This window comes from Plectrocnemia conspersa, unplaced genomic scaffold, assembly GCF_051122295.1.
Source record: "Plectrocnemia conspersa isolate PC_06_02 unplaced genomic scaffold, ASM5112229v1 ptg000001l, whole genome shotgun sequence".
NCBI lineage: Eukaryota > Metazoa > Arthropoda > Insecta > Trichoptera > Polycentropodidae > Plectrocnemia > Plectrocnemia conspersa.
The window spans coordinates 22,090,814-22,106,144 of NW_028277165.1; the positions used below are offsets into that span (position 1 = coordinate 22,090,814).

At 32.9% G+C, this 15,331-nt stretch overlaps 1 protein-coding gene across 1 annotated transcript; it reads right to left on the reverse strand.

The window, feature by feature from the left end:
* Positions 1-1,494: 1,494 nt before the first annotated feature.
* On the reverse strand, positions 1,495-13,690 carry PPP1R15 (Protein phosphatase 1 regulatory subunit 15). Its single transcript, XM_088205502.1, has 2 exons — positions 11,966-13,690; positions 1,495-2,078 (listed from the first exon to the last, which is right to left on the reverse strand). Exons 1-2 carry the CDS (start codon positions 13,343-13,345, stop codon positions 1,611-1,613), a joined length of 1,848 nt encoding a protein of 615 aa, XP_088061628.1. The 5' UTR covers positions 13,346-13,690; the 3' UTR covers positions 1,495-1,610.
* Between the last annotated feature and the right edge of the window lie 1,641 nt (positions 13,691-15,331).

The window sequence follows — 15,331 nt, forward strand, 5'->3', positions numbered from 1 at the left end:
AAACTTGATTTGGCTGAATTTTTAATACATCTTAATACCCAAAGGTTCGTTTTATAGCATTATTTAACTAGCGCGCTTTATATTAAAACAAATTGCGCCAGAACTTCTCAAACTTTGAGAATGTCAAGTATAACTATATTTTTGGTTAGGTTGAGTGAACTGTTGAGTTACTTTTACATACATTGTTTATTGATGCTAATAATAATACATATTAGAGTACCACCGTGTAACATTACTTACTGTTCTTACACTGCTATTATAATTGACTCACGTAGCCCAACCACATTAATTTATTGTGTTTTATCAACTATACACAAACCTTTAAAACATATCAAACTCAATACTCAAACCTTATAGATTGTGCTGAAATTTTTCTTAAATTATTTTATTTTTACTATGCATTGCACTTATTATAAAATAGATTTTATTCATTTTTAAATTGAATTATCAATATTTTTAGACAATTTACACATGTGTATATATTGGGATCTTTCATTATCATTGCCAATACGTTTTTATTCATCAAAGGTATGCCTATAAATTACATATTATTAATAAAATTAATTGTATGTAAATTATAACACGCTTTTATTTAAACAAAATATGATGTCAAAATTTCTACGAATTCAATAATTCCTGTACTTAATTTGCGAAAGGTAAATATATGCTGCATTCAGCATGCGGAAAAAAATACAATAAGGTCATCGCAAATTTGTGTGCAAATTATTAGTTTGATTTTAAATATAATTGTGGATATTATTATATAATATCCGTAATATGTTTTGAATAGAAATAAAAAATAATTTTAAATTGATTGGAATTATTTATAAATAAAATTTGCCACCTAGTGATATATTAGTTTATAAATAAATGAGATATCAATTTAATAATATAATTTGGTTGAAAGCTTGCTTATATAAAATACTTTTTCGAGTTTTCAACAGATGTCGTATTAATATTATTTTATTTATTCTTGCATATATTTTTTTATTTTATTAAAAAAATCAATTACATAAATAAAACAGTTTTTTTTTTCAATAATGTACATTATGTACAAGTGCTTGTTTATTACAAATATAATTTTACAAGCAATCTTACGAAATATAGATAAAATAGATACTCAATTTTTATACAGCAATATACAAACATACTAATACATAATACATTTTTGAGGTGAATTGCTTCAATTAACATTACCCACCCTTGAACCTATGATTAATATTTATATATTAGTATTACTAAATACAACATTGATTTTTATTAATAATAAAGTTGCAAAAAAAAACTATTGTGAACACCCAACAAAAAAATAAAATAAAACATATAATAAATAAAAACCGATAAAAGAGAATTTCGTGACTATTTCTTAAACACTTTTAGGATTGGTCGTTTTATTACAAACTCAAATTTATTCTAAGATCACATCCTTCAATATAAGAAAGAAAAAAAAGTATCAACAAAATATCACTCAACTTTAATAAATAAAATTCTGGCTTTTAAAAAAAGTTTCCATCTTTGTCATTTATTTATAAAGTATAAAAGATATATTTTCAATTTTAAAATCAATCGGATGGTTTTATATAAAGAAAAATCGAATGGAAAAATTTACTTCAATTAACGTGAATCAATTCTGTACTATCACACTTATGTTGAATTTCTTTACACGAACACTCGTCTTCTTTGACTATTTGCTGCTCTTCTTTATTTTCCGCCTTCAACTTTTCGTTTTCTTCGACTAATAATAATCGCTTCTCTTCTTCCAATTTCAAACATTCTTCTTCTTCTCTCTTCAACTGTTCCTGTTCTTTAATCTTCAACTGTTCAGCCTCTTTCTTCTTCGCCTCTTTCTCTTCGCGTATCTGCCTCATCAAGATCGGTCTGAATCTCTGGAAATATACTCTAGAACGATGCTCCCTCTTGAGGACCCAATCGAGGCTGACGGACATATCGATGATGCGCTGTTTGAATCTCTTGGAATCCCTCGCGTAGTCCTGCCAAGGACCTATTCTCGCTTGGTGATAGGCAAACTTCCAAGCGATTATTTTATGAATGCGGGGAGGTGTAGGATCGAACGAGACCTGTAAAGAAAACGAATATATTTAGAAAAAATACAAAAATATCTTAGATAAACAAAAATGAGCATTTGAATATTTGAACAGTTGATTTTTGTTAAAAAACAATATCTATAAAACTTTTACATATGACGAAAACAGAACATAACAAAATTGCTCATTGTAATTTTTGTACCAAGGAAATGACTTTGTGCAATAGAGTGACAACATAATTTCATCATAAAAATTCTTATTTCCCTATGATTTGAATGGGTTATCTAAGATTGAAGTACATATTATTCATGTTTTATCTATTGTTTTGTTATTTATTATGCTCTTTATCGATTGTTCCCTCAATCTCAATCTGATAATTTCGCAATACTTTGCACAGCGAATTAATAAAGGTTACGTGTGTACACAAATTGAAATGATTAAAGATCTTCTCGGTTTTTCTTGTATATGCTAGTCAAAAACGTTAGTGTGATTCAGTGCCATCCTACGCGAAAAACATATTTATTAATATATTTTTAGATATACTTCGATACAAATACTACCTATTGCAGAGGATTTTATGTCGCAACATTTAAGGGATTTCAATGCAGTTTCTTAGACTCACCATATAACTTATATGAAACATTGACCCTGAATCACTATCTTGTTTAAAAACAAAATTCGTACTTCTATTAAAAAATCCTAGTAAAAAAAGTAGAGGTAAAGGCAGCATAATATATTTATTAACTAGAAATAAAAATATATTTTTATATTTATTAACTAGAAATAAAAATATATTTTTATATACAACAACCTATCTAATTCTAGAGGTCTTTTTTTTTGGCGAAAATTTTTAAATTAATTTTTATTGTTGGTTAATAAAAAAATACGTTTTTTTATATTTATTCATACATGGTACTAATACATTAAACAATCCTCGACGTAGGCAGTTATAAGAAATTGTCATATAAAAAGGATATAATTTGTGTTTAATTAAATATAGGTTTACAAGTTTTCGTTATTATTATAACATATTTAGATGGATACTATCCTCCTTTCGCTTTACAATAAACGTCTTATAAATAGTGCGAAATTTTAGATTCGATCAGAGTTAATGATTTACACATATGTATGTACCACAGTATTATTTTTCATTAGTATCACTAAAGGTCAACTTGAGTGCAAACGTCAATATTGATAAAATCGTTAACCTCTCTACATGCTTTGGGAGTTTCGCCAAGCAACTACTAATGCAACAACAGCTGTGAATAAACTGTTCTAGATTTATGATTCACATTGCGATGTCGGGACTATTACGGGAAATGTTTTTAAAAGGGTCATGCAACAGATTCGTGTCCTTAAATTGATGAAGAATTTGAGTTTTTATCAAGGTAAAAATAAAAAAGTAGGTATGCATATTTGTCCATTATACATTAATAACGCCTAAGCAATTGCACTAAAATCGAAAAAATAATGAAGAAAGATAAATTTCAGAGAATAAATCACGTTGATAAATGTATATAACTTTGAGCATACTATTATACCGACAAAAAACAAAGAGTTTTAATTCTACCCCTAATCATCTACATTGGTCAAAAGATCGAGAAAGGAAGAGAAGTTGGGCTTCCATCATGGCTTACCCTAGAACTTCGGCCAATACTTTCCACCCGGAACTTCCCACAGAACTACCACTTCGCTTCCGAACTCGCCACAAGCTCATCTATTCCGAATCTACCGAATCGGCTTTTAAAAGCCCGATAAAAGCAGCATTTACTTCGACCTTCGGTCAGCGCTGTGTAACATTTTAATTTTGTAAACATCTCGTGAGCCAAATAAAATAGCAGGTAATTGAAAAAACAATTAGTGTCATCTTAAAAAAATATTTTATTTATACAAATAAAATAGGTAACGTTAAAAATAACTACTACTAATAATAGAAGCCTTATAACATGTTGTAAAAAAGGAATAATAAATCCAATGGGAAGCAAGATGAGAAAATAAGTTGTATATAATAATGGCTCGTATTTTTTGGGTCAGTATTTTAATACGGTTGTGGTCAGAGTTTATATTAAAAGGTCAGATAAATATTAGATGGCCAAAATTTATAAGATACGGTAAGAATTATTTTTTTAATTGGCAATAGTGTTGTTATTGCTGTAAGCATTGGCGGCCGGTAGAACATTGCCAGGGGCCCCTGTCCTCTTGCTCTCACACGTACACTGAAATGCGATTGTACGACTGAGACACAATGTTTCATCGGCCGCCACTGGCTGTAACCCTGATGATTGGTACAACAGATCGATCTATTATTCGCATGTCGGCAGTTCATTATCATTATCAAGCAGATTCGTTGAGAGTTATTCATGGGGTGTTCAAGTTCTGACTCGCACCTAGCTTGTCCAACAGTTTAAGTGCGAGCGAGATATTTTATAAGATATTTCTAAAATAAATAATTTATTGCCCATTCATACATATTTCAATTCAGATCGTCCTATATTTTTATTTTGATAACCATTTGATATCTACCCTGAATAATATAATTATGACCAGGCTTTAAAAAAAATTCTAACCGAGATTTGATTTATATTCTGACCACAAGTTGATTTAAATTCTGACCATTTACTTTGTTGCCTATAATAATGGATAACGTTAATTATTTATGGAATTTCTGTCATTATCGAAACACGTCATATGTGATATTTCAGCCGAAAAGCATGAGTAATAAAGGATCAAGTTCCTGGAAATATCATAATGACGAGGCAGCGAACAATACGTCACAAACGAATATAAGCACGCAATCATGAGCAACACTATGGCCGTATTCTGATCTGTTATTACCTAAAAAAAGCCATATTAATGCAAAAAAACAAATAAATTAATTTTAAAACGATTCAAACGGAACACCGTATGGTGTCGAGTCATTCATGAAGCAGCAATGTATGAATGAATTAAAAATACCTACTCGTAGTATGTGTATGCGCGAAAGAGAGAAAACTAATACATTTTATTTACCAACACATACTCACGAGCAATCAAAAACTATAAACATCGACTTATATGCGCACGATGGTCGAAATAGAATTCGAATAGCGCGCGTTGTCGTGAATAAAAAATATGTTTACACGCCCATAAATTTATCACTCCAACAATTTTTATTTTTGCCGACTGGCAATTTTTCGGCGCTCTGCTGATTGACGGCTCGCGAAAGATACGTCCAGTTAAATAAAACAATGAAGTGCGTTGTGAAGTAAAAATACCAATAGACAATGATACCGTTCATAAATGAGTACATATTTGTATTGACAAAAAATAAGTCATCAACCTAACAGTCACTCCTCTAATCGCATTGCACCATTTTACACCATGTGAATTGCACATTAGTCACGTGTAAACTCACATACCCATGAGATGGTGCAACACGATCGATGGGATGACGCTACAAACTGTGTATTGTGATTTATTATTTATTAAATAAACGCTTTTGTTTGTGTTCGGAGTCGAGAGTTCATCGTCAGTTTTTTTCACTGGAGAAATGTAAATTTTCAAACAATAAACAAATTATTTAATATAAAAAGAAAGACGCGATCTTAATGGCCGTTGTCCAATTGGCAAACGAAGTGATTATCTTTATTTATTGTTTGTGCGAAAATTCATAATAAATAATAATTAATAACATTCTTAAACATATGGAAATGGGCGTTTTAATGGGAAATTATTTTGAGAGATATATGGTAAATCTTCGGATTTTTTTGGAAAAGGATTCGTTGCAGATAGTTATTCATAAGCTGTTCTGACCAATGCTCGCTTGCACCTAATTTGTTCAACAGTAATGCGAAAAAAATCTTTTTATGGAACAATTATTTTATATAATGCTCATTTAAATTGTCCTCTATGAGAATCAACGTATACTCCCAGTTTTATTTTGATGCATATGTAAATTGTTATTAATTTCACGACTCGTTAAAAAATATTTTAAATAACAAAATAGCATCATTTGCAATAGCAAAGAATGTTTCTGTAATATGTTCTGAAACTTTTTGTTGCACATGAATGAATTTTGACTTTACCCTTTCCGCTCATATGTGATTTTTTTGTGATTTCTATTTACTAAAAGTTTTTGGCGATTTTGGACATTCAACGCGTAATAAAATTATATCCAAATTATATAAAACTGAATAATGAACTAAAAATAAGAAGGGGTAATTTAATCATTATCAATGAAATTACATCAGAAACGTTTGATTGGTGTACTAGCATTGTAATAGATAATTTTATCTCGAACTAGAAAGACGTCCAAAGGAATATCACAAAAAACAGTTGTAATTGCGGTCGTACAAGCAGGGCCGGCCCTAGGTTATTTGGCGCCCCAGGCAAAAACTAAATTTGCGCACCCCCCCCCCCCTATTAATACTTGATGAGCGCAAAAATATAATTCAAATTAAGTAAATAATATATTATATTTCACAACATGCTCTTTTTTACGATTGTGGGTATTTAAGAATTTATAATTTATTTTTTGTTGTGATTTTTTACGTGTGAAATAATTTAAAGAGTACACAGTAGTGTATAAAAACTAATATCAGATTATATTCCTTAACAATATTGTTTGATAATTTTAAGTGAATATTGCGCCTTTATTTGGTATCACGGCGCCCCACAAAATCTAGCGCCCCAGGCGATTGCCTGTACTGCCTGCCCCTCGGGCCGGCCCTGCGTACAAGACAGCTATAAAAAGGGAATTTCCGGTGTTACATTTCGACAAGACTTCACAGAAAACACTTCGGTTTTGACCGGAGTCGCAGCTATCTCCAATAATTATATATAATATGTTAAAAAAAAGCTAAGTAGAATCATCGAGAATTTAATTTTATTGTTATAAAATAATTTGTATTTCTAAATAGTCTGGCCTTGGTTTTCACGTGCGAGGCGCATTGGCATTGTACTATTATATCGTGAATATAAATGATAAGTAAATAAAACATATTTAGATGGTATATAATAAGAAAAAATCAACAGTAAATATTATAATCGCATTAGGGTTGCCATTTAAAATATATTATAAATACATTTGAGCGCATTAACCGTGGAAACCATTTGAATGTACACATTAAAAAAATAACTCGACAGGTTTAATCAGTGGAATTTTATCACATATGACATTTGAAGCGTATTCAATACGTAAAAAATTCGCAACGCAAAATATTCGAGCTCACAACACGTTGTGTGGTGTGGTTTATTCGGTGTGACGTGCACATTGAATTATTTTTGTTTTTAACGACGTATAACAAACATAAGGGGAGATAAGAAAGCCACAAAAAATGTTGTTCAGACCAACAGCTGAAGAAAAATCACAAAAATGACAGCTCGTATTTTCAACGGCCGCATTGATAACTTGGAGGTCGCGCAATTGCAATGCTATATTACATCATCCAATCGACTTTCACAATATTGATAAATTTAGTACCAGGACATAATCACGAAGCACCGATAGAGCCCCCCTTCCCTAACAATATACGGTGTGCGAAATCAATAGTCGCGTAATCGCGAACGTGCCTTTAATTTTACGTGAACATTAGTAGATCAGGGGTAGCCAACTTATCGACTATATTTTTTTTTCTTTTAATTTGAAGATTTAAATGGATTTTTTTTAATAGACAAATTATACTATTTTAATATTTTTAGTACAATATTAATAAATATAAAATTTACATAACCCAAGAATATTTGTTTTATCAACTGGTCTTGATTATGATCAACAATTAATTTTACTGATTGGAGACGCTGGAGGAACCCCACGGAGTTACAGTAGTAGAGACGAGCTAGGAGACTGCATTGACACGAAGGACATCAGCGGATCGACCAGAGAGCATCACGAGAAGACATCTCAATAACTCTCAGCTGCTCCACAGCCGACAAAAATACAACTCGACACTTAATTTCAACTCTAACGCCTGATAGCGGCATCTACATTTCTCTATAAATATATATATATGATAGTTTATATATCTATGTTAATAACTGTTATCAGCTTTTATGGCGTCTATTTGGCCTTAAAACCGATTGGGAATACGTCGATATATTGTGTCGCGATCTTGTTGGCCAGGCCTCTAGTAGATAAACATAAGCGCCCAGCTGACGCTCGACGGCGCATTATTTTTAAAGTATATTGTTATGAACGTGTATTATCGATGCGCTTGTCGCGAACAGCTGAGATAATGCAATTCAAGGTTATGTCACGTAATCAGTTTTCATGTGAAATTGCTATTTATGACCTAAAATCTATATTTTATTCTTGAATCTAGATTTCTAGATGAAACGTAGTGACGCATGCGGACGTGAATCAGACGGTCAAACGCCAGTGGTTGGCATTCTACAAATATTTGTGGCTTAACAGCGCAATTTTATGGCTAAACCTAACCACTGTCAACACTATCACAAATCGTTTAAAAGTTGAACGTTCCTGAACACAGTACAATTTGAAATCGCAGCCTTTTAAATTACCCACATGGTTACTGAATATTGATTATTATCAATTGGTTGATTAGATATATTGATAATCTGAGTAAGAGATTGAATGACGTGCTACTTTTAAGTGAATAAATTTTATTTTACATATTTCGTAGTATTTATTCTCGGTGGGAATATATATAATACTGTTTTAATCCGATCTACCGTATATATTGCTTATAAACTCGCTCTAAAACGGAATTGTAGAAAAATTAGTTATGTGCTTGGTTGTAACTATTTATCCGAACTCACACCGAGCGTCGACCAAGAAAGCAGCCGCTTCTCTTTTCACTTCAACCCTAGTTCGACTACGACGTCTGAAATTAAGAGTTCAACCCAGTTTTTAGAGACTATTGTATACTACAGAGTACGTGAATAAAAAAATGTTTATAATCAAATAACTTTGCCTTCTATTAAAGTAAACTTAGGTCAGAACATACATAACTGCAATTTTCCATTAGCTTTATAGTAAATTAGGTGGATAAATGACAATTTATAAATAAGTGAAAAATACGAGTTTTTTTATATCTTACTGGCATTTTACATATAGTAAATATCTGCACAGCACGAATATGAGTGATACTTTAATAAATTGTCTTTTAATATTTTCTCTAAAAGAAAATGCTTCGATTTAATTTAAATGTTGTATTTTTTTAACTTGCATGCGAGTTATATTGTACTCATAAATTTATATTTTTCTATTGAAAATTTTGAAGTTCGATTGTTCGCTCATTGAGAATATTGTTGTAAATTTTATTAAAGCGATAGATTTTTTCTTACATTTTAACGAGCTTATAACGCGCATATAACGATAAATCATATTATAAATAGAACGAAACAATCGACGATAAAGAATATTAAATTACGTTTGCATCTTGGTAAGCTATATGCAGCGTTGTTGCTATGTACTATGTACACGATTTATATTTAAAAGCGTGAAAGAATCATTTTCTTAAAATAATTTAGATGAACGTTTTGGTGAAGCAAATCCTCACTCGCGACTACCGAGTGAGGTCTTCCGACTCGACCCCGCACTCTAATCTATCGATAGTAGGTCAGCTTTTCAAGAACAGTACCAAAAGTGGGGCACGTGAATAATTTTAGGATAGTCCCGAATGCGCGCATCATCGTCGGAGATGGCCGTTTAATAGCTGACGGATCGTCGCTCGAGGAGAAAGACCAGAAAGTCTTCCGACGAACTATAATGGAAGATTCCCGATGCCAAGAAACGTCCTCGCGAGTAGTGCCAAATGTCGGTGTCGAATGAAAACAATCGTAAAATAGAGCTGAGCGGTTAATCGGCCGCTCTAAATTTAATCTCGCTTTGCGAACAAAGCTCGTATCTAAATCAAGAAAGAAAGGCTCGAAGGTTGACCTACAAAAAAAAACCTCTCAAAAGTCAAATTAAACTTCAAAACACAACTAAAATGTATTTTATTAGCAAATAAAAAAATGTTGATACTATAAAACTCGCATAAAAACACAGCAATTTCTATTTCACAGAAAAAAATCATAAGAGATCTAATAAAGCGTAGTTCTAAAAAGTACATTATTCTAGAATCTACCAAAATCCACTCGAATTTAGACAGGTTTTTTAAATGAAAAACAGAAAACCTTAATGAATATTGAAACCTCAATGCTCTTGACTTATATTTATGCGGATATTGTAAGCAAGATATATAAAAGTTAAAAATAAAAGCTAAAAAAGCAATACCACATAAACCACACAGATAATAGGAATAAAAGGCAATTTGATTATATGAATCATTATTAATTAGTGAATTAAATAAATAACATGTGCAATATTAATATATGTTAGAAGCTCAATGGAGAGATTGTTCTTAATGATAAATAAATCGCACAATACTTTTTGAGGTACTGGTCGATTTTATACCGGCCACCGCCGCGCTTGCACACGTTCACTGAAGCAGTTGGGCGCATGCGCGAGTTTAATCAAAATGAATTAAAAAACAAAAATATATCAGTGGTTTTCAATCTGTGGGTCTCATAGGATAATAACTAAAATCATAAAATTTGTTTAATTCTACTTTATTTCTAGATTAAGAAAATAAAGTAAAAAAAGAACTGAATATTTTGTAACTCAATATAAATAAAATAAAATAAAAAATGGATTTAAGGATTAGTTGACGTAATGCATTGATTTTGTTTCATTTGTGCGGTGGGTTCTGAAGGGAAAATATATTTATTTATATGTTTATACATTTTTTTATTTTCATTGAATATGAACGTGTCCAGATTGCCTTGTACCGAAACAAAAGCCGTATATTTCCTGCAAGAACCTGTTTTGTGTTCATGGGGTGTTCATGTCAGAACAGTGAATTACTCTCTGCAACGAATCTACTTAAAAAAATTCACTTATAATATTGTATTGTATAATAAATAAATAAAATATATAAACAAATAAATAAATATTTTTTATAATAAATTTGACCCCCGATAACAGTATAGTAACATTTTTTAAGAAGTTTCGTTGCAGATAGTAATTCATGGGGTGTTCACTTTTCACTCATTTGTTGCGAGTGAGCGTTGGTCAGAACAGTGAACATAACAAAACAGGTTCTTGCAGGAATTATACGACTTTTGTTTCAGTACAAGGCAGTCTGAATACGTTGATTTTCTATGAAAATATAATTGTATATAAAAAATTAAACGTATACATATAAATAAATATTTTTTTTAAATAAACTTGAAACCCCCCCCCCCCTCATATCAAGAAGGTTCCGAAAAATAATAATTTTATGCCAGTTTAAATTTTCTTCCAGCAATAAAACAAAGTAAAATAAATTTTATGATTTTAATTTTGATCTTATGCGACCAACAGATTAAAAACCATAGGTAAAATAATTTTATCTTATGATAATATTTTGTTTTTCAATTCATGTTAATTAAATAGTTATCATATTTTTTCTTAGGCTCGGATTTTTCGGGTCAGAATTTTAATACGATTGTGGTCAGAAATAAAATTAAAATGGCAAAATATATCGGTTGGAATATATATATTAGATGGTCAGAATTTATATGAATTGGTCGGAATATATATTAAATGGCTAGAACTTAAATTGAACTGGTCTGAATGCATATTAAATGGTAATAATTATTTTGACAGATGGTCAGAATCAATTTTTTCAGTTGACAATAGTGTTGTTATTGCTGTAACGCTGAAGAATGGTACAAATGGTCGATCTGTCATTCGCATATCGGAAATTTATTATCATTTCAAGATTAGCAAAAAGTGGCGTTGAGAAACATTGAATCCTAACTTGAAATGTGTCTATTAAACATAGAAAATATATTTCAAGTTAAGATATGTAGCGATCTTATTTGTATAAAACGTTTCTATATTGAAACAAGTGTTGTAGAAACATTTTTTGCATTGAAATTAATGTTATAATAACCTTTTTTGCTCGAGTGGCTGTGTTGGGAGAAGGCCCTGCAGACCGCTTCTTCATACATCCTTTCAGCTGCGGAATCTTCAACGTCGGCTCCTCGTCGCTAGAATCTACTACTTCGATTTCGCAATCGCTGTCGTCTTCGCTCGTCCAGGAGTCGCATTCGAAGTCGTCGTCGTTTATGAAACAACCGCCGTCGACGCTGTCGCTGTCGTTCTCGAAGCATATCACGAAGCTGTCTTCGGAGTCGCATTCCGAACTCAGCTGAACTCTTCGGTTTTTGACGGCGACTGGATTATCCGAGAAGACTACGGTGAACGCGTCGTCGCTCGAGTCGCAGTCGAACGTTCCGTTGATTTCGTCGAACGCTGTCGCTGCACGTTTATCTTTGATGCGACCGTTCTTACACATGGCTTTGTTTAAGAACGATACGTATCTACCGACCAGGCTGTCCAACCAAGACTTTCTCTTTGAGTTATTTTTAACGTGCGACTTCTTCTTGGTGTATAATTTAACCGTTTCGGTGCAGAAGTATATGGGAGAGTTGGATCTGTGCTTATTGTGTGTATGTGTGTGTGTCTTGTCACTTTTATCGTTCTTGTTTCTTTTAGATCTTTTGTGTTTTGCTATTTTTTTGGATTTCTTCTTTTCGATTGCAGCGTCGCATTCGTCTTCGATATCTTCATAGTTAACTGAATTGGACATATCTTCTTCGTTTTGACTTTCATCTGAGCTCGAATTTTTAGGCTCCTGAGCATCTACCGCTTGTTCTAGAACTACACTTTTGTCCGATATTGAAGACTCGTCTTGTCCAGTCGTTTCCGTATTGATATTATCTACATTTATACAAGTTATTAATTGGTTATCTACGACGGCTTTACTAATTTTATCACAGAACGTTGTACTATCGTTATTATCCGAGCAAACCTTTATCTTGTTGCGAGACAGTAGCGATTTCAATTTAGCCATCTTGTCTTCGCAAGAAGCGATGGGATTGACAGCTGCAGTCGTTTGATGCGAGTCGTTTCTATCGTAGTTATGAGTACTTTTGCTAGATCCCCTGTTTCTCAATAAAACTCCGGAACTAGGAATCTTATCGTGGTTCAACTTCCACTGATCGTCGATTCTGTTTTTATTGTGAGCTATGTTAGAATCGCACGCTATGTTAAAATCGTTTTTTAACGAATTAAATTTATCAACGGAGAGCATTTTCAAGATTCCGTTCATGTTTTGCACGTTCGTATTTTTCGCTCTGGTGTTCATGTTCAGATCTGGCGCCGTACCGACGTACGACCCCTCGTACTTCGGCATCGGTTTGTATTTCGTATCGAAAAAATAATTTATCAGAAACATTAATGCGCACAATGCGATATATAAATCGAACATATATTTATTTATACAAAAATTCACAGTCACACTTTTCACTCGTAACTTTCACAATTTAACGTAGACGCGGAGTCTTCGTCCCGACGAACCGTCCGGGGACACCGTGGACACCGTGGACACCGTGGACACCGATGACGCAAAACTTTTTGCGAAAGCAGTTAGCTGCCACTACGTGATCGATCTTAGCGTCGTCGACGATTCTCTTGGGCGGCGGCGTAGATTTGTCGTCGCGCAATAAATATGTCTGCATATGGTATTCGTAATCGTCACTAGAGCACTCCATTGTTTCGAAAAGGCACGACACTTGAAACGTCATACACTCTGTTCGGCCATTATGAAGGTAATGACAGCTTGGCTTAGCCCCACTTAACGCTTGCGCATGCGCATGCGCAGACAGCGTAACCTCGGAACTGGGGATTGCCAGATTGCGTCACGTTTGTCACGTTTGCCACGTTTCAAAAAAACAGATACAAATAATTAAATCTTTTTCTAACTTTCTGCATTTGCTTTGGAGAGCTAAAATAATAAACTTTTTTAACAAAAATATAAAAAATAATATTTATATATTTATTTACTTATTCATTATGGCCAAAACTTACTGGCAAACTGGTAACACTGACGTGACGATGGTGGAAGACAACGTAATTTTTTGCCGAGTTACATCATTTATGGAAGCCATCCTACGAGTTTAATAATAATTCTAGGTTTATAGACATTTACATCATTATACATTATTATATATCAATCTAAAACCAACAAAACAAATGTCTACATTATTGATATTCAAAATTAGCAACATAAACATAACAATAAGCAATATAACGTAAAAGCTTATAAAACTGTGACTTTTCATTTTTCTTTTAGTTTCAAAAAATTATATCATTTTGTTAATGAATTCGAAATTCTAAAATAATCGTTAAGCTGACGTTATATTTGTGGGAATCGCTGATTGACAACCACTATTTCATGACATCACATTATAATATTCTGGAAGCAAAGGGATAAGACATTTTTGCATGTCTAATCGAGCGCGACCAAGAAATAGGGGAACTTGTTGGAACAGCGATACAAAATAGTTTACAACCGCTATTTTCAGTTGTCATAATTATAATATTTATGAGAAGAAGCGATAAGATATTTTCCCAATATATAATCGACCCCTAGTCTATGCGTGGATTAATTAAATAAACTATTCTCAAATCAAAAATCCCTCAAAAAGGGAAACGACATCTTATTTTTAATACGTCACGGATCATTTCGTAATAAAATTCGGAATAAACAATATTGCACCTAAGGGAGACAATAGCGTGAAATAATATAAAATTCGGAAAATAAATATGACCCCTGCGTGATGAACAAAAAGCATGGAAAGCATGACGATATCGCGCAATATTACGGAAGCCCACTAAATAAGGAATTGAATTTCCCCGTACAATTTACTTATTTAAAGAATCTCAAGTCTAGAGGTCCTCTCCTTCCGTTTTCGAGCGGCGAGCTACACACTACTTCTGGATCCAGGCAAAAGGCTGTCTAGCTGATTCTGCCTACCTTAATGAACAACTGCACTGCCAAATAAAAACAGCTGAGAAACGCTGCCCACCAACTTCAGAGTGAGATCTTGAGCTGCACGACATTCGAGCTGAGAACATGTTGATACGTCGACGTCTACGAACGATCCTAACACAAGGATCGATTCTTCTTCCGACCCGGCCCTCAAAAGGCACTGCCTTTCCCTGTTGTCGATGCAGACAGATCGCAACGGCTTGCAAAAAGACGTCGTAAAACCGTCGACCTATCTCTACAACTCCTTAGATTAGGCTGAAGCTATCACGTAGAACTGAATGAATCCATTGCAAAGAAGAGATGACCAGATTCAACCAATTATGTGATAGGCCATTACGTACGTCGGCTTATTGATTTTTTGGCGGCAAATAAATACTGTATACATGCCCATCACGTGTTGTCTTTGCTTTGGACAACGGAGCA